Consider the following 27909-nt stretch of genomic DNA (forward strand, 5'->3'; position numbering starts at 1 on the left):
CTAATAGCAACGCTCTACACTACACGACTCACCACTAAAAAACCTTTACATGAAAAAATTTATAAAAACTATGTAACAAAAATGGGCAAGAAGTTTATTAAATGAAAAATCTAAATTCTTCATTATTATTTATTAAAAAAATAAACAAACATTCGAAATATCTAATTGTAATTACAAGTTACTGTATCGTGGAAAAGCGTATTAAGCAGATGTGCTCAAAATGGGCCATTATGATAAAGACAGGTAAATATATCAACATTGCCCTTTTTATCCTACTACAAAATGGTATGGCAATAATTTATTAATAGTATGGAATTTTTATACAAAATAAAATTGACATAATAAGAACTAATAATATATATAGGCACATTTTTATGCAAAATAGACTACTCTTCACAAACTGATGTTTCACTCGGAGGAATACGATAAACACCGCCAAATATTGCAATTTCTTGCAAAAGAGAGTGAACTCTGTGACATATTTTACAATTACCTGTAGTTTAAATTTCTTTAGCTTCAATGTTTAATTAACAAAACCTTACAAATCCACCAAACTCGCTATCATGGCATTTTTTTATTACTTATTCATTCGTAATATAATAAAAAAAATGGAAACAATAATGTTCATGTGTGATTGTATTAATATAATAAATAATACTTCTAATAAATACATAGTTAAGACCATCATACACGATGCAGATTTTTTTCTGCAAAAATTTGTGCATAAAAATTAATTTACTTCCAGCTACGAACAAACATAATTAAGGTATATGTGGTACTCCTAAAGTTTGGCCAGTTCAATATTTTTCATAGAAGGAATAAATCGTCAATTATCATGTAAATTCATATTTCACCTTTTTTTTTATTTAAAACTTCATACAACCTTGCAATGTCTACATAAAATTGTATTTCAAGTATTGGGCTGCTTGAATTACAATAAAAACATCCTATGTATGTATTTATGTGTGTGCGTGCGTGTATGAGCGTGTGTGCGTGTTAGTGTATGCGTGTGTGTGTATGCATGTGCATGTGCATGTACATGTGCGTGTGCGTGTGCGCGTGCGTGTGCGTGTGCGTGTATGTGTGCGTGTGCGTGGATGTGTGTGTGTGCGTGTGTATGTGTGTGCTTATAGGTATGTGCGTATATATGTGTGCGTGTATGTGCGTGCATGTGCATGTATGTATGTATGTGCGTGTGTACGTGTACAGTCGCTCAAACTACTTTATCAGTATTCATTTACAATATTAATAGTAGAAATGACCTATTTGAATAAAATTGTACAGATCCTTACGATAAACTCAGATTTTATATTATTCGCGCCGTATATGATGCTCTTTATTATAGTAGTATAGATGCCTTTCAGGCATACAAACTAAAAATAAACATTAATATACATTTTCAACTAACACGTTCTGTCGCTAGGTCATATTTTTATAGAAACCATTCATATTCGATTAATTCAAAAGTATTCGACTTAGATTTTGTTTAAATATCATTCCAAAAGGGAAATATTTCAAATGGGAATAACTCATTTCAAAAATAAAAATAAAGTCTTAAAAAGAATATTTGCATATAAAGACATATTTCGAACAGTATATGTATGTAAATTATTCGTTTTATCTTACGATTACAATTTTTTTACCTAATCGTTGCTTCTAAAATACAAAATTGAAATACAAGCTTATTATATTACATTTTAAAACAAATTATACGTATACTGAGAATACTGGATTCATATTACTGAGTTAAAATATTTAATGGCATATTCATTTATCGATTTGAAAAATGATAAAAATTCTTCGTATTGTGAAATCTTTTTTTATCAGAATTGTCACAATTAATAAGCAAACTTAGTCTTTTTTTTGTCGAATCTAATAGTTTCAAAGTTATAATAAGCAATAATAAATAAATGGAAAATCATATTTAATGTAATTATTCTTTTATACACTGTTACTTCTGTAAATATACACGTCAAGATTATTTCGAAATCTTACATTGTTCACAATGAGATTTTTTTTATACAACTTAGAATGGCAGACAAGCTGATGGCCCACCCGATGGCAAGTGGTAACCGTCGCCTATAGACATGAGCAGTACCATGTACATAACAGAGTATACTGTTTCGACCATGATACCCCTCATGAGTTGCCATTCCTGAGGACTGGCAACTAAGGGGAATTTTTTGAGACCCTATTGGTAAATACTAACACCAGTTATAAGGAATGAATTAATTAACGTACAGGAATGAAGCAAGCGTCGAAAAAGGACAAAAAATCTTCTACTGTTTAATTGTCACCAGAATTCATCGTGTTAGTATGGGAATTTCAAATCGTGTTGTCGTTTCTCGACTCATATTCCTCTAGGGAAAATATACAGTTTTATATTATACAAGAAACGAGATTACGCGATCATTTAGGTAAACTATGATAATTTGTCTAAATTATATCGACGTTTCGACCGTGTTACACCGGCCGTGGTTACAAGTAGACTGATGTATCGCTGTCATGTCTCCGCTTCCGAGGCAGAATTTTTTTCTTCTCATTGTCAGTGTGTAGAAGGTAGCCAGTGTAACCTGGCTCTCTAGACAAGTGGCATACGAATTTGTCGATAGCATTGGCCATCCCTAGCGAGTGCGTGACTTGGAATAAGTCAACCGGCGTTGCTATCTCATTTTATCTCTCTCAGTCGATTCCATCGACGAATTCGTATGCTACTTGTCTAGAGAATCGATATCGTTATCGAATCGATATCGCTAATTGCCATCTCTCATAAAACATGTAGCGAGACGGTCTGAAGGTTATTAAATATATGGTTTCACTAATAGAGCATTAAAACTCAAAAAAAGTAATATTTTAACCTGTATAAAGACAAAACACTATCCATAAGTAGAATTATAAATATTGTACTAAGATTTTAAACATAAACATATGAAAGTAAAAATGAAATATTCCGACAAATACTAAGCCAATTTCCGTTTCAGTATAAAAATTCATCTATTTTATAAAAAAAAAGGAGATTCAATTAAATTTATATAATTATGTGCTTTAAAATCGCTGATATTATTTATTATAAAACCGAAATTCTGTAAAGAATAAATTCGAGTTATTGACGAACAAAAACACAATGGAGTTATACAGATATATCAATTAAAACTTATTTATTTTGCCACATTTTGTCTCTTGTTTGATATTTTAATTAAACTATGAAGTACATTCAAAACTATCAAGTTAAGGAAATACTGTTTTTATCCGTAAACACATTCTGATAAAATTAACATAAAAATACTTTTATGCGTATATTTTTATTGATAAATAAAAAAAATATTTGCTAACTACCAAACACCTATTCGTGTTAAGTAAAAATTGTGCTTACAACTAAAGTTAGACGTTTAACAATACTACGATTTGGCTTCAACAGCACCTATTTTGTAAGGCTAATCGTATGAGCTCCGTAAACGTTTAAGCAATTCGATTCAAGCATGTGTCTATTGCTTGTAGAACAGAGACGGAAGTACTTTTTTTATAACACTGGCAAACGAGCATGCGGCGCACTAGATTATAAATGACTCATAAGCATCGCAACACCAGAAAAATTGCAAGTATGCTACTGGCCTTTTGAAAAGATTTTTTTTTTCTGTTTAACACAAGCCACTTGACCGTCTACAGAGCCCATTATACTTTCATAATACAATAATACCACACCACCATAATATAATTGTTTCTAAAATATTCGACAAATAAATGAGTATATGTTTAAAATACTTTGATAAATAAAAATAATTACTTTCAAGAACAAAAATAAAAGTAACTGTATATTCATACAGAACTCTAGCAATGTCTCAATTTTCAAAAACAAGTACACCTGCCTTATTATTTAAAAACAGGCGTTTGTGTTCAAAAACAATTACCATAGAACAAGTTGGACCTAACTAGTCACTAATTTAACTCTTTTATTATACAGTTGCCAAATACATATTTACCATCAAAATTTAAAATTTCAATTGCAATGTATTATGGATTTACTCCTTATTTTTGTTAATGGCAACTCGTGTTATAAATCTTTTTTCCAGTACTTTTATTGTCACTGAAAGTAAGTAAACTTTATTTAAGATTGTATTTTAATAGAAATAATAATAAAATAAAGACATTGTCAATTTCGCATCATAAATACACTAAACGATATGTCTAACACTTTGATAACGTAATTACGTAACCAAAACCACTTAAAATTAATAACAGATTGAAATTAAATATAACTTTAAATCAACCCTGTTCCACATAACAAATAATATGCTTAATATAATAATCACAGATTTGCACCTAAATAATTTAATAAAACTTAATGAGTGTACTCAATTGAAAATGAAACCTCTCAGCTATGTAATAAAACACAATTTAGTTCAGTCACTTTTTATGATAAATTCTGGTAACTTACCTTATTCGTAACTTTTATAGCAACTAGTTATTTATACAGTATAATCAGCATCAAGTGACAATAAGGTGTAAAAATATTCTCCATACTTAAATGCCTTTACTGCAGCTCCATCTAGTGGCGTAATATAACAAAATGGATGTTGCAAAAAACCTCCTCCAGCCAAGAATAATACATGTGTTAACTTTTATTATAATCGGTCAACAATGTCGAAGTCTCAAACATTTTCATATAAATAATATAAAACATGTAAAAACATGAATTTGAAAAATTTCTATTTTAATTTGAAACTTCCTATGATTTTTGGTAACAGTCAGAGTTTATGATGCTTTGATCACTCTTCATTGTACTTATAGTAACAATATTACACAGTCTTGAGGTTTCAAACATGTTCCAATTGCACTATAGTAATTTAGTACAAAATTATTGCATGTTAATGAGACTCACATTGTTTTCAACATCTTCTCAATAAAAGCACTTTGGATTTCGTCCGCCCTGAAAATGAGAGAATATTTATTTATTTAAGGCAAACATATAGTTTTAACAACATAATTATATGATAATTACACAATTAAATAATTTATCAGCCAATAAAGTTTGCATCGACGCATAAGTGTTGTACAAAAAAAAATACAAAGTGTAAATCTGTTCTAAATATAAAATTGTTTAGACTGAGAACACTTGTAATCTCCCAGTTTCTTTTTATTTATTTATTGTTATTTATGTTAAAATTTATTATTTAAATATTACGTCTTGACCGATTTTGAAATACTATAGTTTTTTTTATAGGTATAAATGAAATAATGACCCCAGCTGCACTATCAGTGAACGTTTATAGGTGAAGATGAAGCAGGTCAATTAGCCCAATGTAACGAATTCAACAATTATTAACCATGATGGTTTCCAATGAGGATGGGGAACTATAAGGAAGTCGATCGATGAGGCAGTTACACCTGATTTTAACAATCCCTTCTCTGCGACATATTATATGTATTTATTTATTTATTACATCCACTGGGTGAGCCTTACAGTCTTTCAATACGCTCACCCAGGAAAGCATGAGTACAATAACATACAAAAGGGAATATTACACAAAAAATAACAATTTTTTTTATATATATCGCTATAGGCTCAATATATATATATATATATATATATCGATACCTCCAAAAGATTACAATAGTAAACTTATATATATATATATATATATATATATATATATATATATATATATATATATATATATATATATATATATATATATATATATATATATATATAAGAAACAATAAAGAGTATGTATCTATATATCTAAATATTCTTTAACTAGTTATTAACAGCGACTTCAGGATAAAAAGTTTTTGTTTGTCTTTTCCATGCCAAACATATGCACTAAATTTCGTAACAATTGGTTAAGTAATTACGCGTCAAAAGGTGACAAACAAACTCACTTTCACATTTATAAATATTAATAAAAATATAATCTCCACGGGCGACCTAACCATGATAAAACTTTAGTTCTCTTTTCAAAACTAACTACAACTAACACGCTGTAGAGATACTCTGTTATGTCCATGGTACTGCTCATGTCTATAGGCGACGGTTACCACTTTCCATCAGGTGGGCCGTCAGCTTGTTTGCCATTCTAAGTTGTATAAAAAAAAAAAAACTTACTTCGAGCTCGTGACGGTGTGCATCAAGTTGATGATGTACCGCGGACACACATCCTCGTGCATGACCCTCGCGTGGAAGAGCAGCCCCTGGCACAGGCAGTACAGGACCTCGACTATCGGCCAGTTCTTCGGAATCATACCTTTCTGATATGCCCACGAGCTTAAGATCTGTCAAACATTTAAAATACTTAGAATGGCAAACAAGCTGATGACCTAAAGTGGTATATTTTTTTATACAACTTAGAATGGCAAACAAGCTGACGGCCCACCTGATGAAAAGTGGTAACCGTCGCCTATAGACATGAGCAGTACCACTGACATAACAGAGTATACTGTTTCGCCCATGATACTCCCCATGCGTTGCCATTACTGAGGACTCAGGTGTTATTCCTCTGTACCCAGTAAATTCACGCCAATGGCCTATTTTATTTCGGGATCACACGACCATACTAAACATTAATAAAAAGCACTGAAAACATAAATAAAAAAATACTACTTGAAAATAAAAACAAACCTGTAACGAAGATGTGAGTGGCGCGAACGCTATAGGTGTAGAGGGCGCTGCTCTGAACGCAAGACCGGCGAGGAAACCCGCCGGTACCGCGAACAGCGCGCTGTCGCGGCCGTGCGACCGGCACAGTAAGCATACTACTAACTGTAACGACAATTATGTTACTTTATATTATTATTATTACATTTATTTATTTTTAATTATATAAAAATTTATTATTTAAATATTACGTCTTGACCGATTTTGACAAACTATAGTTTTTTTTTTATGGGTATAAATGAAATAATGACTCCACCTGCGCTATCAGTGTACACTGATGGCGAATCAGTGAACGATTATAGGTGAAGATGAAGCAGGTCAATTAGCCCAATGTAACAAATTCAACAATTATTAACCACGATGGTTTCCAACGGGATCTATAAGGAAGGAAGAAGTCGATCTAATATTATATTAAAATCACTTTAAAGGATAACAATCTCCCATTAATATATATATATATATATATATATATATATATATATATATATATATATATATATATATATATATATATTTATTTATTTATTTATTTAACACTTTATTGCACCAACATAACATGATTTGTTAAAACAATTTTCAATACGTATAGTGTAGTACAAAAGGCGGTCTTATTGCTAAGCAATCTCTTCCAGACAACCTTTGGGTAGAAAGGATTAAAGCATAAGTAGGTAGGTGGCGCGTTAAAAAAGATAGATTTGTAAAAAATAATATTTGTGACAGCATAGTCATATACATATACATACATAAATAAACACATACAACCAAACATATACATATATATACATATATATATACATACACATACACATATAAATATATATACATACATATACATATATACGCATAAATACATACAAATATACCATATTAATACACATATATATAACACACATAAAACTGGAAATACGTAGGACTAAGTGATTATAAGGATAGGTAGTGGGCTTTAACTAAGTTTTTAAAAATGGGCAACGATTGAGCGCACCGTATAGAGGTAGGGAGTGAGTTCCACAAACGAACTGCTTGCACGGAAAAGGATTTGGAGTAGAAAGAGGAAGAATGGGTAGGAATTATGAGTTGGAGGTTGTCAGTACTACGTAAAGAATAAGAATTAGAATTGCTCTCTCCAAGAAACATAAAACGTTCTTTTAAATAATGAGGTGTATATATATATATATATATATATATATATATATATAAAAGGATTTGGAGTAGAAAGAGGAAGAATGGGTAGGAATTATGAGTTGGAGGTTGTCAGTACTACGTAAAGAATAAGAATTAGAATTGCTCTCTCCAAGAAACATAAAACGTTCTTTTAAATAATGAGGTGTATGTATATATATATATATATATATATATATATATATATATATATATATATATATATATATATATATATATATCACAATATTTATTATCACAATATTACCTTTATTTCCACCATGATTCATTCATTAATTCAATTTATTCCTGTATCTATATACTGCTGTACATAAGCCTTCACCAATGCCTTCCAACATTGCGTTCTTGTACTCTTTGCATCACATTTTACAACCAAAATACATGTTACCAAATACAATAGAAAAGAAAGCTTATCTGGCAACCCCGTATAGGTAAACGCAATATAATACAACCCCGCACTAGATGGGGTGACGATCTGTAATGTATTACAGAGCAGGGAATGTCAATGGATGCAGGTGGCTCATGGCCGTTCCTTGAAGCAATCCATGGGAAGGCTTATGATCAGCAGCAGATAGTTACAAGCTGAAATATTAATAATCTTGTATGAGCCATGCCAAACGGCTGAAACCACTAATTGTTCCTTTACTATAAGTATATAAAACATGTCTCACCCTGTAAATACCAATGTAGCCACCGAAGAACAATCCGAGCTTGAGATGCGACAATTTCAAAGACTTAAAAGCTTTCGCCGGAGTCAGGATTCTAGGTAAGATTGTTCGCAACATTGTCATAGCGCAGCCCACGCCGAACAGTTTGGCTGTGCCCTGGAACAAACATCCTCATATACGAGGTTTGTCCGGAAAGTACGTATAAAAGTTTTTTAAAAATTTTATTTTACAATTATTCAGGTAAATCAATTTTATCCCCTTCAAAGTACTCCCCCTGTGACATAATGCACTTGTGCCAACGCCGTTTCCACTGTGAGAAGGCTCCTTGAAAGTCCTCTGGTTGTAGGTTTCTCAGCTGCCCCGTCGTAGCTTTTTTTATCTCATTTATGTCCCCCAAATGCCGCCCCCGAAGTACCAATTTGGTTTTTGGGAACAAGAAGAAGTCACACGGGGCCAAATCCGGCGAATAGGGGGGTGTTCGGTCACCGTAATGGAATTTTTACTCAAAAACTCACGGACAACAAGAGAGGTGTGGGCAGGGGCATTGTCGTGGTGAAGAATCCAACGCCCCTCTCGCGCCAATTCTGGACGAACTCGTGCCACACGAGCTTTGAGGCGTCTGAGCACATCGACGTAGAATTTTCCATCAACTGTCTGGCCTGGAGGGACGAATTCTTGATGGACAATCCCCCGAACATCGAAAAAAACAATCAACATTGTCTTGACATTTGAGCGGGATTTTCTTGATTTTTTTGTTCGTGGTTCCCCGGATGTCTTCCACTCTTTGCTTTCACGGCCATTCTTGCCGAGTTTCGAGAGAAACTTGATTACGACGCGCTGCTCTTCAACGGAAGCGGGCTCCATGCCGACGGGGTTTCGTTAAGAGGTAACTTCACAGATGGCGTGACAAGCCAGTTCGCACCGCACGGCGGTCAGACCAGAACTGAAGCATTGTTAGGGACATAAGGAAGGGGTCCTGCGCTTACCTGGCCTCCCCACTCCTCTTTCTCGCATTCCAGAACACTTTTATACGAACTTTCCGGACAGACCTCGTACTAGCGGAAAAAAAGAAGGGTACAAAAAAATCAAAATTTTTGGCGATTTTTTCAAATTGTATTGGAGTAAAATAAATCAATTTCAAGCTTGAAGTTTCAAATTTTTTTTATTACTCAGAAAAAAATTAATTTTCCAAATCGCTGTACAACTAGCGGAGTTATGAGATAACAAACATAAAAATAAAATACAAACAAATTAAGAACTTCCTTTTTGGAGTCGGTTGAAAAAACACTCGACAGGCCTATAGTTCTCCATGTATACTTAAATCCAACATAGTGAGTTTACCATTGTTTATGTGCCTATTAGTAAAACAAAATATTTTACCTTTAAAATGTAGCTTCTACAAGATTCCTCATGAGGGCACGCGTGACTACGGCCTTCAAATCCTTCGATCGGCTCTCCAACTTCTTTAGAGACCCTCGGTGGAGTGAAGAACCTGCGTTTACATCCCATCTATTATAAACTTGTCTCCAAAAACTACTGATGGAAGATTTTACTTGAATCATGTACATATTTTTTATACCTCTGAGGTGGCAATCAAGCATACGGCCCACCTGATGGTAAAGCCCACACGAACATTATCAACAACAAAAACATAATGTCGATATTCTGGGTTAGTTTAATTAGGTATAATTAACATAATATTTTTAAAATATCTTTCAATTCTGCTGCAAATTAAATTTTATGTTAACTGTATAATCAGCATTAAAAGTGAGTCCAATAACGATTCTATGTATCATAACTATCACCCTGCCACTTAAGTACAAGGACCTATGAAAAACAAGCTGACGGCCCACCTGATGGAAAGTGGTAACCGTCGCCTATAGATATGAGCAGTACCATGGACATAACAGAGTATACTGTTTCGCCCATGATACCCCCTATGCATTGCCAATCCTGAGGACTCAGGTGTTATTCCTCTGTACCCAGTAAATTCACGCCAAATCCCAACCTTCAAACCGAAACACAGCCATGCAAACACAACTGCTTCACAGTTGAAACACGAATGGGACAGAGGTACCCAAGCAATCGACTTTTGTACAAAATCTCCCTCTGGTAGCAAGTGCTTTAGAAAATGTTTACTAAATACCAATATATTAGTAAACACAACACTTCCACGCACAACCACTCTTTCGGGTCAACTTCCAGCAGCAGTATTTCCTAATCGATACGACATCATAACCTTCAAAAAAGGAGCATACATTCGTTTTTAAATGACCGGCAGCACACCTGCAATGTTTCTGGTATTGTAAGTGATCATAGGCTGCGGTAGTCACTTACCATTATGTGAGCCGCATGCTCGATTGCCCCATGTGTTATAAAAAAAAATCAAGAACAAAGCGAGTAATAAGCTTAAAGATAATGATGTAATACAAACCAGAAAATTGGAGTCCGTTTATCATTCTCTCTTTCTCGCCGCATAAGATAGAACAAGACGGCGCTGCTAAACATGAATATGAGCGTTTCTCTGCCTGGAGACCGCCGGAGCCAGCCTTTCATTTCTAGAGTGCGCACCCAATATTCGAATACCTAAAATAGTGTGTAGCAAATATTATTAAAATCAAAAGGTTTTCGACGACATCTGTGAGGAAAAAGGCAATAACTAAATTCACCCAAAATGAGGTATCACTTACAGAATGATAGATTCCAAAATGGAGATATTCAAAGAATTTAATAATATGATCCGTAGTTCTCACTACTATATAAACAAATATTTTATTTATTGCAAACAATAATTCATTATATTTTTTTTTAGGTATGGTACATTCCAGTTACCAGTAATCAGGTTTGTATGACGAAAACGCGTCGAAATCAGTTTTAAAGAAGAAAAGAGAATAATTTATCATTACCATTATATCAGCTTTTAAATGTTTTTTGTTTTGATTTGAAAATGAGTTTTTTTTTGTTTTGATGGGTAAAAATGGTATGGTAACCCCGCCTGCGCTAACGGGATACGCTGGCGGAGCACCAGTGAAGGGTGATAGATGAGAATGAAAACAGGCCAGTTAGCCCATCATGATGAATTCATCAGGAATTAACCATGATAGTTTCCAGGAAGAACCGCGAGGAGGTCGACCTGGTTGGGTATATTGCTAGCAATGGGATTCTGAGTCTCCATTACTAACAATCCCTTTCCCCCCGACAAAAAGAGGTTATAATAATATAAATGTACAATAAATGTTAATGGTGAAGATATTTACCAAATTGACAAAAAGATTTAAAACAAGTATTCTTCTGTGAGGTGGCTCGAAATATACTGCGAGCCCACTAATGGTGCACGGGAGCAGGACCGTGTTGTAATATGAGAACTGGCTGAAGAATAGGTTCCTGGAAATAACATAGGAGCAAATTAGATTTTATAACAATACTAGATTTTACCCGCGACTTCGTCCACGCACCGGGACATATTCACTGATCGGGATAAATTGGCAACAAATAAACAAACTCACTTTCACATTTATAATTTTTTTTAATGGGTGATAATGAAATGGTAACCCCGCCTGCGCTAACGAGATATGCTGGCGGAGCACCAGTGAGAATCGCGAGGAGGTCGACCTGGTTAGGTATATTACTAGCAATGGGATTCTCAGTCTCCATTACTAACAATCCCTTTCCCCCCACATTTATAATATTAATAAGTACATTAAATCTCTTATACATTCTACAGCTTTCTTTCAGCTTCTCAAAGGTTGACTATAAGAGATCCCTTTATGGGATAAGTCCGCCATTGTATATTAAATCATTTAATGTATTCAATGTGAATTATGAACAATAAAGATTTTACAATATAATACAAAATCTCCATAGGGTTATACCACAATTTCGGACTCTTTATTCAATGGATAACAATGGAATGATAACACCGCCTGCACTATTTGTATACGCTGACGGGGCACTAGAGAGGGACAGTAAATAAGAATGAAAAAGCAGGTCAGTTAGCCCATTGTGATGAATATATCTGGAATTCCTGACAGGATATATTGCTAGCAATGGGACTGGTAACCCGCATTATTAATAATGCCTCCCCCCCCCCCCTCCAATTTTGGACTTAGCGACATATGGTGCAACGTTGATGAGCTAGCTAAACTAATTCCTTTTTTAAATGATATGAAATGAGACTAACAAAGTTCACTGTAAGGGATGATAGGTGATAGACGACAAGGTTGAAGTCCTTCAAGTTAGAACGTAGGACGAACGGACCACGACAGTTTTCAAAGGGGATCGCGTGGAAGTTGCTCTGCTAGAGTATACTACGAGCTGGACCCCATTTCTAACAACACCTCCCCAGGCACCAACTTTGGACTTAGCGACAGTAGTAAATGAGAGAGGTAATCGAGGCGAACTTAAAATTTGTACATTGACCTGTACGTAATAATACAAGTCAGTGCATTTGCATATTGTTTTTATCGATCGCGGTGTCATTTCCGTTCAGAATTACACAATCGTTGTCAATTATTTCTACTACAAATAGAATCAACTTTCAACATATTTTACTAACAGAATTATAAACCTTACTTTGACGCCAATAAGTTAACGTAACCTACCTATTTGATAGCTGTATAGTTTTTTTTAATGGATAATAATAGAATGGTAACCCCGTCTACGCTATCAGTATAAACTGGCAGATCCAGTGAGTGATAATAGGTGAGGAGAAAGCAGGCCAGTTAGCCCATCGTGACGAATTCAACAAGAATTAGCCACGATGATTTCCGGGGAGAAACACATAGAGGTTGATCTGATGAGGTATATTGCTAGCAATAGAGCTGTCAAACCCTAAATTACTTACAATCCCTTTCCCCCAGCTACATAGTTCATACTAGAGAGCATACTAAAAAAAACAAGTAATGTAACTTGTTCATTAGAATTTTCAACATTTTGCAAATCTCGACCAGTTAAAGTAATTCCAGAAGATTATCAGAGGAATAGGAAATCCCATTTCTTAATTAGTCTTATGTTACCACCTTCAATGTACAACAGAGTGCCTACAAGATTAATGCAAGATTAAACATGATATTTGGCATTCTTGTTTTATTTTCAAACATGCTATGTATAATCCTTTATGTACAGTTTCAATAAAATAATATTTTATCATCAACAACCCATAACAGTCCACTGTTAGATATAATGTGCCACTTTCTCCCAAAAGCCTTTATAGCTCTTTCTTTATCTACCTATAAATTACTATTTTTTATTTTATAATTATTTAATATAAATATATACAATAAAATTCAATTACCTGAATATACAATTTAATGTTACAAATGAACCGGCCACTGTCAAACCAAATATTCCAGATTTCAAGTAAAGCTTGGACTGCTCCAACACTTCCTTTTTGGTCAATTTCTTGCCTTTCATTAATATTTGAATCTGTTGATACAAAACAAAATATTAATAGTATGCTTTTGCAACATCATTATATGTGTACTTAGAAGTAACATCTGAGGGCTTCAGGTACAATGGAACCCATTAAAATTTCATATTGTATTTATATTTTATTATTTTTTATACAAGTATTATCTATTTAGTTTTTTTCTCTATTTATTTGCTATGTTACATCATCACTTATATTTTCTGTTATTTTTATTTATGCATTGAAGTTTAATAAATAAATAAATATTGCTGACTATATTATTATTAACTTAATTAACTGCAATAACAACTATATTTTGCCAAAAAAAAATAGATACAAAATAAATATACAATAAACTAAATATAATATCAACCACAGCTGTATTATATTCCAACATGGGAGGTATCTAATCATCTGCAGTTGATAGAATTTACCCATAAATCATAAAAATAATAATTGAAATCTATTTTAATAAATTAACAACATAATCACATAACAGGCATAAAGCAAACATACCATAAAATAAATATAAATTACAGCCAATATTCATATAGCATAAAGCTAAAATTAGGTGTAAAAAAATCTATAAAAGTCTAAAGGATGAGATATGGCAGTGAATTTACAGGGTATAGAAAAATAACACCCGAGTCCTCAAGAATGGCAATGTGTGGAAGGTATCATGGACAAAACTGTATACTCTGTTATGTCCATGGTATTGTTCATGTCTATAGGTGATCTTTCCATCAGGTGGGTCTTTAGTTTGTTTGCCATTCTAAGTTGCATAAAAAAAAAGTCTAATTCACTGGAAGGATTCGAGATTGATGACTAATATGAGTGGTCATGGTACTTCTACTAATAATAATAGTAGTCAATCCTCAAATGTTAGTCATCACACACATACTAATGGTAGCAGAATTAAACAAAACAATTTTAATTAAGAAAAAAGCCTGTTATGATACTCTCACAAAAATAAATATAGTATTTTAATATTGAGCATAATATGAGTAGAAGTATTGGATAGAACTAAGAAGTATACGATACTGTTTTTTTTTACAATAAAACTGTACATTAGTGTACAGTTTATATATACATATACAGGATATATTATTATTAATAATTGGTCTAAACTATTTCAATTATTCATTTTTTGTGGTGTGTGTGTTATTTAGGGAGTCATATGTGTGCTATCTGTCTACACTCACTTTCACCCGGGTAGGGGTTTACTATTTGGGATGGAAGTGGAGCTGGGTTTGGAAATTATGTTTTTGTATTAATTTTAGTTTGAGTGTTGGTATATGTAATTGGTTTTGTGCTTGAAGGTATATTTAGTGTGTTTACTACTTATAGCGATCAGTCTGTCTGTCATGAAGGGTGTATATGGGAGATTGGAAAATATGTTATTATTATATTTTGGGAATAGTGTGATTGGTTGCTATTATTGAACATGGTGAGGTGTAGTGTGTATATAGGTGTATGTTTATTTATTTATTTTTTTTTTGTGTTGTGGAATGTACATGGAGTAGTGATGGTATGTTATCAATTACAACTGATTACATTTTACTATCCTAGAATAAAAATTAGAATTACAAATGTCAGTATTATACAAATGAATTGGGATTTCAGAGACAAGGGTGTAGATATAAACATATATATATATATATTATTGTGTTCTTGTATTTTTTTATTTATATTTTTTTTTTTTGATTGGGTGGTAGATCATCTCATGAATTAGTAAGATGTTCATTGTGTTTTTCCCTTTGCCTCTTATGATTATGTATAATCTTATAATCTAGTATGATTTAAGCTAACTTAATTAAATAGAACAATTGTATGAACGGCCATATACCATACAGGAACTAATCATATTGTGTATATAGACATATTTAAATGAGAGAAGGGGTGAACCATGTCCACCTCAAGATAGGAGCAAAGCTATTCAAATACATGTCTAAGAGTGTACTCTTGTACATATGTATGTAGGTACTTTGGGCATAGGCTCAGTCACTAATAATATAGATTAAGTCTTTCTCTGATTAAGTCAGTCAGTCACTGGAGTCTTTTAGCAATCTATATAGCTCTATCATTAAAAAAAGTATACATAAATACTCACAAGATAAACCATAGCATAAAACTTATAACTTCCCTTGATGCAACTGAGAAACATTGATGAAGTAGCATTAGCACAACCTTTAGTCCAAGGATGAATCAACTCCTGACATTGGCAGCCACTACAGGCTTTCTCAAACCAAAATTTACTTGCCTCTACCATGCTTTTCTTTTTTTTAACACTACAATACCAAATTTTAGAATGTCATAATCTATTTCCAAATTTAACTGTTATATCAATACTTAAGCAAAATGGACATTAGTTCCTGAGCTATTTGAAATTAGAATCCAATTATTTTTTAAAGAAATGTTTTTGTTCAGGTATCAACAAAATATTGAGGTGTTTTATATATGCTTTTCTGCGATACCGTTATTGTAATACTTTTCATTACCATCCGTTACTTATTTAATATATTAAGGTATTACTAAATAGAACAAGGGCTACAAGTTTATAGCTGGTATTATGTTAAATTAAGTATGTAAAACAACGAACTAAAATATTATAATACGATGGATATTAAAAAGATTAGTTTTCTTTGATAATATTAAGAAAATACACTCCCGTCGAACTTTGAATTTTAATAGTTTTAATTTCTTTAATGGATAATGTTCGTTGCCTATATGACCACATTAACTAAATTTAAAAAAATAATTTAAAGGATAAAATAACAATATATTGGTATATTACAAAATTTTCAAAAGTACTCTGTGAATATGACAGTAGTATAGTAATGATATTAATTTATCCACAATTGGAAGGGCAAAGGAACTAACCCATACAGTCTGTCATCACTATGAGTATGACGTTTACTTTGACATTAAAATTAAATAGTGGCTGAAAGTCATAGATATATAATAATTAATATTACTTTATTATTATATTTGTGCTAAAAATAAGGAATAACAAAACCTTTGAATATTAATAGTAGCAGTATTCAGTTATTCACAATAGGAAAAGCAAACGAACTAAATCATACAGCGTGAATTCATTCGATGTGATTGAATAGATAAAAAATTAAAGTAGTTATATTAACAAAGTAAAAGAAAAAAAGCGTTTTATAATAGTTTTAGGACTTTGAATACTTCCCTATAGCCCCAAAAAAATAATAGAATAGGCAATTTGCCCATAATATATATATATACATATATATATATATATATATATATATATATATATATATATATATATATATATATATATATATATATATATATATATATATATATATATATAGAAATAACACTATTTATTATTAAAGATAAAGCCTACCGTCGGCCGTTTAATAAATCTGTATAAGCAATCACGTCAAAAAAATTATTATTGAAAATATTTTTCCTGTGGGAAATTATTTCTTGCAATAAAAATTAATCAAAAAATATAATTAAAGAGATAACTTTTATAATGTAGTGATTACTTGCTGTGTAATCACTACTACATGGTGCATCAAAATAATACATAGATCTTACTTTAAATAAGAGTACATAATTATGGAAACCATATTTAGATTCATGTAATAGTTTTTACATGATACTGAAACAACCATAGAGACAAATATACAGACAAAACTTCTTCTATTAAAATCCCTCATTGTTTTTTTTTATATCTTCTATGCATAGATATAGTCTAGTAACAATTTTATTATACTGGTAAGATTGAAAAAACTAATGATTACTTCCAGATGGCGTTTCAAGATAAAACATACATCACATTTTAGGTGAGACCCGTAGCAATACAACTGTAGAAATCTAACCAATTTCTGTGCACTAGTCTTTGGGTGATGCTGAAATATGATGATGAAATTGGCAAACAACAAACATTCTAAACATTATTGCTTTGACTTCTATTACTGTTATTAAGACCATCATATAATTGTTTTTTTTTTTTAATATCTCATATATAGATATCAACTATTCATATTTAAAACTTTATTATATTATATTAGCAAGAAAATCCAATAAATAGACTTTTATATGATTTATAAAAATAAAGTAAACTGGTGTAGTTTTAAAGTATACAACTACAGAAATACAACTTTGAAAACCGCATCTAATTAGGTGCAGTAGTTTTTTCATGGTGTCGAAACAAAAATGCAGACAAACAATCAAAAATTATAAAAATTATATTGGTTTCTATTGCGTTTATTAAAAAGGTTTATTATTTTTTTGCAAACATTTTCTGTGTAAACCTATAGTCTAGTTACAATTCAATTACATTGGTAAGACGTAATATTACTTTAATAAAAAAAAAAACATAAAATCTAATTTGATTATAAGTACTTGCTAAAACTTACTATGTATAGAGGTACGTACAACTTGGAAACTCCTTTCAAACATGCTAGAAACATAATACCACTGCTTTTAATACAACCGACTCCTGGATGAAATATTTCTTGGCAAGATAATATTTCCAAACCTGACTCGTCCAACATTAATTTACTAATTTCCACCATTTTCACTTTCGTAAAATACTTAAAAAAAATTATTTCTATTGCCAAATTAACGCAAAAAAATTAGCACATTTTAATGAATATAAATAGATAGAGAAATTAAGATAAAAGTAATTAACAATTAAATTTGTTTTAATATCTCCTATTTAAATTGGCCTCAATAATAAGCATTAACCAGATATAAAATGAAACTTGAAACGTCGATATTGACCACTAAGTAAAACATTATGGTAATTAAAATCAAAAGATCAAAGATCACATTTGATCAACGCGCTATTGACTACAATGGATATTATTCAATTCCAGTTTGTATTTTATATACATTAATATATTTACAAGATAACAGGTATATATATATAAATAAGAAGTGAAAAGGTCACATCACATAATATTCATAAATTGATTATTTTACTCTTTATAAGAAAATAAATTTTTAGTAAATGGTAAAAACCTTCACCGATAAGAGCGTCTTAAATGAGGAAAAGGAGTTAACACACATCATTTGTAATTAACGACTAAAATTCTGTCTATATCTTTGTGTAGCCAATCCCTTCTTTTCTGGTGGGCGTCCTAAGAGAACAAAGGGCACTTAATGACCGAGGAATGGGTAGCACGGATAGTGCTTAAAATATAATCAAAGCTTAACTGCGACTGTCAACCCAACTCCCAAGCGTGGCATTTACTTTCTATACCGGAGGCTTATATTCAGCAGAGGATGTGCCGTTGAGTGACTACTGGAGGACATGCTACCTATAACAACCGTGCTACCGTAATAAATAATAAAACACTAAAAATGTAATCGAATAAAGTATCTCCGCTGATTCGAAAAATCAGCTAGTAAAAACCCTGAGATGATAGAAACAAAGCTGTTATGTAATGTGTAATGCACAATTATAATATTATGCTCTTTTATTTTATTTATTACATATTTTACTCTAGCTTTCAAATTAGGGTAGAATGTTCCTTCTAATGTACAAGAGCTAGCACAATAAATTTGTATATTCTGATTTAACATTTCAATTACAGTTAGAAAAAAAAATAAGCAGTAAGAAAAAATATTGAAGTATAAACTAAACAATTGCAACTAATAAATTGACCAATTATGTATGTTGAGTGTATGGCGTCAGAGAAGTTGAAAAGTGTGTATATTTATATTGTATATTTGATGATGATAATGGATACAAAGGCATACATACCATACCCAAATTTTAATGAATGCCAATTCATAAAGTCTATTTTATTTATCAATTCTATTTTATTTTAAAGTTTAAATTACGATAATTTAAATGAAGAGGTATATTGTAATTAGGAGCAAACTCACACGCATTATAGAAATATTAGCTAGTGAAAAGAGAACATGTGTTAATAATTATATTTTCATCAGGTTTTTTTTACCATGGACAAGAATATATATCGATAAGTTCACTTAATCGGCACCATTAAACACTAATTACTGCTTTTATTTTACATATCATCATTATTTTTGTCTATGTTCTCAGACTGTTCTTCTTTACATTGCAAGTTTTATAATTTGTAATAATTACTATTCGCGTGTATTTTTTTATGCAACTTAGAATGACAAATAAGCTGACGGTCCACCTGTTGGAAAGTGGTAAACGTCGCCTATAGACATGATTAGTACCATGGACTTGGACATAACGGAATATACTGTTTCGCCCATGACACCTACCATGCGTTGTCATTCCTGAGGACTCAGGTGTTATTCTTCTGTACCCTGTAAATTTACTGCCGTATCCCACCCTTCAAACTGAAACATAGCCATGCAAACACAACTGCTTCACAGTAAAAACACAAATGAGATAGACGTGCCCAAGCAAACGATTTTTGTACAAAATCCCCCTCTGATAAAATTAAGTTCTACTTAAGTATTTAGTCCAAAAGCACGGATTAAGTATCAAATGTAGTTCATTTTAGAGCTCAGTAATCATAAAGTAAGAAAGAAAGAATAACATAATTAATTAGATTCATCAAAGTATGATTATATTTTAAATCAATACGATTAATACATTTAATCAATTTTATTATTATTACATATAAATATAAATATCAATAAATTCACTTTATCGATATTATCATTCAATACCTTTTTTTTATTTGTAAGATAGCCTAACCTAAGAATAAGGAAATCTTTGAGCCTACACGAATTAAGAATAAAAGTATTGATGTAGTAACTGTAAATAAAGTAGCTGTTATGCGAAAACGAAAAGGTTGATCAATTCGCTTGTACATAGAGGTTGAGCAACACACATTATTAACTATATATAATTTGTGATTATACTAGATACATAAGTACTATCTATATCTTAATCTATGAAGATTAATCATAGATAGCTTGAAGGCTAATGCTTTATATTTCTTTTTCTTTGGTTTTAAATTACAGTAGATTAATACGAAGAGTTTTGATCTCCACACCATTAAGCAACTTGATTAGACCATATACCTATTTTTCACAGGTATTTTCTTTAATCTCATATGCTTATTGACAAAAAAGAAAACGGCAGCGTCTGACCTTTATGTTGTTATTCCCTAAAAATCTGATGAATTACACGTTGACGGACCACTATATTTTATATAAAAAAGACTTGTTGTCTATGATCGCCACAACACAAAGAAAAGTTCTAGAATTCACCGCTAATGTCGATTGTCGCTGCAGTCGGTAAATGGACGTTTGATGTGGTGTTTGTCAAGATTGTGATATTGTGTGTTTACAGTGATTTATTTCCCGTTACTATAATCCATAACGAAGTAAAAGCTTTTAAGGAGTAGATGAAGGTATATATTACAATTTTATATGTTTATTTCGATTGATTTATCATTATAAAGTTTCGATGTGATTTGGCGCTTGGTCTAGGCGTCGAGTCGACCCATCTTTTAGTTGTCAGCTGTACACAAAGATGCTACGCATTTACTTGTAAATCGTTCATGTAATGAATTAAATCCAAGGTATTTCAATGGAATTATCCATCTATAATTGTTGAAATCATATTGTGATTGTTATTTAACCCAATTTCCTAGGTCTACCTCCCGAACGTCGGAGGTTATGGAACTGTCCTGTTATACTTATTTTTCCAAGGAAGAAAATTGTTTATTGAGCATAGTCTTTTTAACACACCTAATGGTCCTTCGCTGTGCTAATAAGGTACATTTATTGTTTAAAAACATAATAATCTCGTAAATTTTATATCTATAAGTATAATAACAATCATTATCAATGTTTACTTAGATAAGTATAAAATCAAAAAATAATAACATCAGGTTTATTTAAAGGTAAAAGGTAATGTAATTGAGTGTTAAATAAATAGGTTAATATTATTCCAATTACCTTTTCCTTCAGATTAGTATAGATTGTAGATATAAAGTTGTGTAAATAATAGAGTCAAATGCATGAAAGCTAACACATTAAAATTAAAAATAAAGCAAAATATGCTATTAAAAATGACAGTTTCAAATCCTCATATTTTAGAATAAAATTAATTCTAATATATACCAATACATAACCATATGGCATTATGGAAAACATGTTGCTTTACATAAATGTGGCACTGAATTCTGTTTTCATTCTAATTTAAATAGACTTTTTTTGCAAAAATAAATAATAGTAGCATGCTATCTGTGCTAAAAAGTATATACCGGTGAAGTGTAGTGAGGATTAAATGAGTATGAAATCGGAACATTTGTGACAATTCACCAGAATAGTTTTCAAGGGAGTGTAAAAGTTGACAGGCTAGCAATAGGACAGTTAGTTTCCATTACAAACTTCCACCCTGCTATCTAACCAAATCAGCCTAGGGTGGTGTTACATTGAACAAATTTATGATGCTGGATGCTTAAATTGGCTTGTCTCAAAGTTGTGTATAAGGGTTAAGTGTTTATTCCTGAAGTTACTGAGCTTAAGAGCCAGAATTGGCTTTGACTTATTTTTGTACCTATAGGTTACAAAAATAAGTCACTGTTGTACTATGATGTATTAAAATAAATGTGAAATATTGTAAAGATGTATGCTTTAATAGTGAAGGGATTCAAAAGAGTTTTTGTAAATAAATCAACCATATTGTAAGTTAATACAGAATACTTTTTATGTTTTTATATATGCCAGAAGGATGGCATTATTTTAATATTAATCGTAATTAGTTTAGGGAAGTATGACCTTACCTCTATGTACTAAGGTAGTAAAGTATGTTCAAATTGTTTGGATTAATGCTTGCTGCTGATGTTCACTATCATACAACCTGCCACAAACTAAAGTTTCATCCTGATCATATAGATGAGTGGTGGGCTATTACAGTACATTTTTAATTTTTTTAAAATATTGTTTCTCTATATATTAAAATTTATCAAATAAAAAAATTGGTATAAAAATATTTTTCTCTTATATGTTCAAAATATTTGAACGAAATGTTAATGTCGAAAATATCATTTCAGTGTTTATTTATATATATTTTACTTAAAAGTGTTGATTCTGAGGTGCGATTCACACATAACTGGCTCACTCGATAGAGGGCAATCCAGTATATTGTGATATCAATGGTTCTGCCTATTTGGAGTTACGCACTTCCATCTAGTGGGCTATTGTTAACTAATTTATCAAGTTATATATCAAATTTCTTTATAATATAACTATTATACAAACCTTGTTATTTCAAAAAATAAGGTTGAATATGTAATTAAAATAAACATATTATCAGATATAGAGAAACTACAAGATGAAGTTAAAATAAACTGTAAACAATAACAATGTATGAGTAGAATGGATTAGAAATTGACCTACTTACATACAGAATGATCATTGTTCAAAGATTTGTAATGACTATAGTTATTTAGTATCACCATATTATTATTATTTTTTACCATTGTTTATAGTGTTACTATAATAAAATTTTTAACATATATTATTTTTATAAATAAATAACTCTTCTATAACAATCTATATTACAAGTTCACAGTATTTAAATAAGTAACTTTTATAAAATTACTGAAATTAGTTAAAAAATATAATATAATAAAATTAAATTAACATTTTAATAAATTACAATTAATATAGATTAATGTAATAATTATTCTTTAATATAATATGTACCTAGTAAGTCATAGTCTGTATCTAGTTTAAACTGTAAATAGTTATTACAAATTAAATTTTATTAAATTAAATAACACTTAATTTTTTCAATATTTTTCTAAAAAGTCATTCATTTGTATTTAACAAATAGTTTTTTTAGAATATTTTTTGTTTTAACCCTAGAACTATTAGAACCGGAGTGAGATCCGCTCCGGTTCTAGTAATATAGTTCAAAGTTTACCCCAGGAAAATTTTGCACTATGTTTTTAAGTTTGTCAGTTTCAGTTTTCAGAGTCCCAAATGAATAGAATTTATTGGCAACACATTAAGATGGTATTTTTTTTCTCAGAGCCATGTTTCCTCTTTGAAATCCCGTTTGAAATTTGAAAATTGATTGTTTAGAAAAATAGTTGTAAATTTTTGTTTGTTAAGTAGTAAATATTAAGTTTATATCTGAAAGGATATACTTAGAAATTTTATCAAAATCAGTTCAGTAATTTAGTTGTTAAATCAAAATAACTGGTTTCGCCACAATTGAAGTCGTTTTTTCGTTGTGGAACACAATATTTTATTATCTTGGTCGATGTACAGATTCGCGATCGAAATCGCGGGTAAAAACTAGTATGTAATAAAATACGAATCTTACAGGTGTCAGAATGTCTCGCAACAAAGACAAGCATGAGGGCGCGAGCGGGCGCACATACCACATCATGTCGGAAGCGGAGAGAGCGTCTGGCCGCCGTGGGGGCTGGACCACGCTTGAGGTATTTTTGTTATTTTTTTTTTAACTTAGAGTGGAATTTCCAAAAGGAGACTTTTACAAAAGGTACTCGGGCATACCTTTGTCTCACCTTTATTTCTGCCGCGAAGCAACAGTGTTTACACAACTATGTTTGAAGGGTGAAATAAAGCAATGAAATTACAGAGAGTATGGACACATAACACATAGTCTTCGGGAATGGCGAGGTAGAGAAGTGCCATGCGTATTGCAGTGTATTCTGGGATGTCATGGAGCTCTTCATGTCTATAGGCGAAAATTAACACTTTCCATCAGGTGGACCGTCAGCTTGTTTGCCATAAATAACACCTATTAATTTTTTCTAACACCTATGTTATCCTTCATGCATTGCTGTGTAAAGCAAAATTCAATCTTTACTAATAATAGAAATGTGAGAGTAAGTTTATTTGTTATTTCTTGGCGTCTTGAGATTGAGTTGCTAAGCACTTTAATGGCTCGACAAATCCTCATGAAATTTCTCATACCCATAGAACTTGAGAGGGAGAAGGATATAGGGTACTATTATCTCGGCCAATCACTATATCCTGGTGGCGCGGATTAAAATTAGTAACACTATAAATGTGAAAGTTCGTGTACACAGTGTTTGGTGTGGAGAACGACATAGGCTACTTTTTATTCCGGTCACGCGTACGCAGTCGCGGGCACAGCTAATGTATTAAGATTAACGATGACAATTTGAGCGCCAATCGACAAATAAATGTGTACAGTTATCGCTGGAAGAGGGCTGGTGGAGATTAAATACAGGCCACGCTTTCAGGTGTAATCGTGTTGGAAGAGATATAAATTATTTTTTTATTACTTATATATGCAAGGTGAATTTTGTAGGCTTATGCAATAAATGTCTAAAAAAATTACTTAAATAACGAAAGATCATATCTCACAAAATACTGACTTCAATTGTGACAAAATCAGTTTTTTTTTTTTATTTAAAAACTGAACTACTAAAACGATTTTGGTAAAATTTCTATGGGACCAATCTTCTCTTATCTGAAATAGTATACTTACATTATATCCTTTCAGATAAAAACAAATATAAACCGGTTTAGAATTGACAAAGTTATGAGTTATATACATCATAAAAAAATATATATATACAAGCGCAATTCGCTTCCTTCTTTTTGAAAATATTTGTTTTCTTTCGGTTGAAAATATTTGACGGTTATCATTTCTTATCAGGTGAACCGTCAATTTGTTTACCCTTTGAAGTTGCATACAAAACAAAGCTATCGTAGAAAGCATCTCATGTCAAAGACAAATCCCCGCCAAGGCGCTTCCGAAGTCTGCTGCTATTTTATCATTTAACTAAAAGCATACAATTAGAAAATATATAATGTTTTGTGTATCTTATTTTTCGCATATGGGGTCAGCTAAGCCTATGCACGTCCACCTATACGGATCTTTTGTGCTTCCCCCTGCCTTATATCATCATTTCATAGATCCTATGTGTTACCCTAACGATATCCCGCGGTTTAAGATATCTGTAGTCCCCTGGTTCTGGAGAAGGCGTTCCCAGTAGACTCATACGCATACTTATCAACAAATCGCAGTTGCACATCAAGTGTTCCATGGATTCCGATGTCTCCCCGCATAGTCTGCATAGTGTGTCCGAAGATAGACCCATCATGTGTAGTATATGCCTTATTGGCATATGTCCAGTTAGGGCATCCATAATGAGTCTTGCCTGTTGTCTGCCACCGTTGTAGATGAGTTTATCCCATCCCTAAACATTGTCATTTAAGAACTTTTTAGAATGTCTAAGACCCTTCAAAGTCCTATGTTTTGTGTAACTGTTTAAAAAATAATATTATTTTTTATCTACATTTATGTACTTTCTACTAAACAGAAAGGGCCGCGAGCCTAATACGTTTTATAGACACATAAACTCTTTATTACCATCAAGTTGTACTAATAAATATAATAAGTAAAAAGAGTCACTTAATGTATGGGTGAAATACAGAATTATTGTCTGTCATAACGTACATAAGTAACATAAGAAATTACTATACGTGCACTGCAGTGATGCGAAAGGCAATACTTATCTCTATGAACGTGTCATTTTTAATTAATTGTCATAAACAAAAAAAAAAAAACTTTCAATTTCATTGTTAGAATAATGTATAAAGAAATAATACTAAAGATTTTATTTTTGCCCAGTACAAGAATCATATTATGCTTTATGATTTCATATTTATATGTTAAATTGTAGTTGAAGTAAATGAGGAAATAACTAAATAAATGTTGGACTACTATGTTTTCTGATATAAATTATTCTTATCAGTGTTTTATTAGTGTAACCTTATTATTATCAGTTATAGTATGATTTATGTACTGTTTATTTGTTGTATAAGATTTCGTTCCATAAAAAATTTACTTCTTTAAACTGTAGGTATGAGTAATATGGATTAAGTAATTTAAATTAAAATATGAATTATAAAAATCGGCCATATTGGTATGCTTTATGAAAGCTAGCTAGCTTTTATATTTAGCTTTCCCTTCTTCAACTGAACACATTTTATTAGATTGTAAAAAAAATATATAAAACAGTAAATGGAGCTTTGTTACAGAAATAAAATCTAAACAAACAGGACGTGAAAATGTGTTTTTATACTTACAGAAATAGAAAAATGTTTAATTTCTGTTTTTCTGTGTCAACAATATAATATACATTTTGTGATGTAGATTTATCAAGTTTAGCTTATGGTGGTACTATTCTTATTTATCAATAACCTATATAAAAATAAAAACATAAAAAATACCATAGATTGATTAATAAAATGAACGACATAATTGCAATATTTATATTTTAATACATGAGTAGTATTGCACCTGATTGTTTTCGAATTACGCGTGAGTACGCGTGGTGGAAACATACTTTTATACTTAAGATTTCTTATTCTAAAATTGGTGGTCATGGTACTTTTATGAGGTACCATTATATGTCATATCTTTATACATATATGATGACCTCTGTGGTACAGTGATGGGTACGTTCATCATCATCATTATCATATCAGCCACTGTCCATTGCTGTGCAAAAACCTCTCCCATAGACTGCCTTTGCTATAGGGGGAGGGGGGTATTGCTAGTAATTGCTACGCTTGACAGGCGGGTTGGCAACTGTATTTAGGTTTTGGTGATGTTTTAATATTCGAGAAATGGGCAGCACCGTCCCACTTAACACATCTCCAGACTAACTGCGGTTGCCGACCTGTCTGCCAAGTGTGGCAATTACTGGCAAAACTCTCCTTATGGGGAAGGCTTATGTTTAACAGTGGACGGTGAACGGTTGAAATAATAATAATAAAATAGTATTTTTATAAGTATATGAGGAATTTATCTAGTTAATCTCTACATTCCAGGTAACAGGAGGTGTTCGCGCCCTGGCGCCGCAGCTGTTCCAACTGACGCACCTGACTGCCCTGTATTTGAACGACAACTCCTTGCAACGGATCCCGTCGGATATCAGCCAGTTGGTCAATCTGCACACACTTGACGTCTCCAACAACAAGTTGAGATCGTTGCCAGCGGAACTCGGGGATCTCATTCAGCTCAGGTGAATATGATTATTTAT

General features: G+C 31.7%; 2 protein-coding genes across 6 annotated transcripts in view; one reads left to right on the top strand and one right to left on the bottom strand.

Moving 5' to 3' along the window:
* Window positions 1–107: 107 nt before the first annotated feature.
* Window positions 108–19958, bottom strand: LOC113509556 (transmembrane protein 135-like). 4 transcript variants are annotated; one of them, XM_052898593.1, is made up of 9 exons: window positions 19858–19958; window positions 13796–13926; window positions 11760–11886; window positions 10937–11088; window positions 9883–9994; window positions 8506–8658; window positions 6620–6760; window positions 6107–6273; window positions 108–4927 (listed from the first exon to the last, which is right to left on the bottom strand). In XM_052898593.1, the coding sequence occupies exons 1-9, from the start codon at window positions 19858–19860 to the stop codon at window positions 4876–4878; spliced, it is 1038 nt and encodes a 345-aa protein (XP_052754553.1). In that variant the 5' UTR covers window positions 19861–19958; the 3' UTR covers window positions 108–4875. The 4 variants fall into 4 exon arrangements, with proteins under 4 accessions (XP_052754553.1, XP_052754552.1, XP_052754551.1 ...); XM_052898592.1 differs by lacking the exon at window positions 19858–19958 and adding an exon at window positions 19784–19804; XM_052898591.1 differs by lacking the exon at window positions 19858–19958 and adding an exon at window positions 18307–18646.
* A 1142-nt stretch (window positions 19959–21100) lies between these two features.
* Window positions 21101–27909, top strand: part of LOC113518894 (CCR4-NOT transcription complex subunit 6) — a 207452-nt gene continuing 200643 nt past the window's right edge. For both annotated transcript variants that reach the window (XM_052898500.1, XM_026903918.3), the window contains exons 1-3: window positions 21101–21255; window positions 24188–24303; window positions 27698–27891. In XM_052898500.1, the coding sequence (XP_052754460.1) occupies window positions 24196–24303; window positions 27698–27891 (302 nt within the window). In that variant the 5' untranslated portion in view covers window positions 21101–21255; window positions 24188–24195. The remainder of the gene's footprint in view (window positions 21256–24187; window positions 24304–27697; window positions 27892–27909) is intronic.

This window comes from Galleria mellonella, unplaced genomic scaffold (genome assembly GCF_026898425.1).
Source record: "Galleria mellonella isolate WM207_F2 unplaced genomic scaffold, CSIRO_AGI_GalMel_v1 utg44, whole genome shotgun sequence".
Lineage (NCBI taxonomy): Eukaryota > Metazoa > Arthropoda > Insecta > Lepidoptera > Pyralidae > Galleria > Galleria mellonella.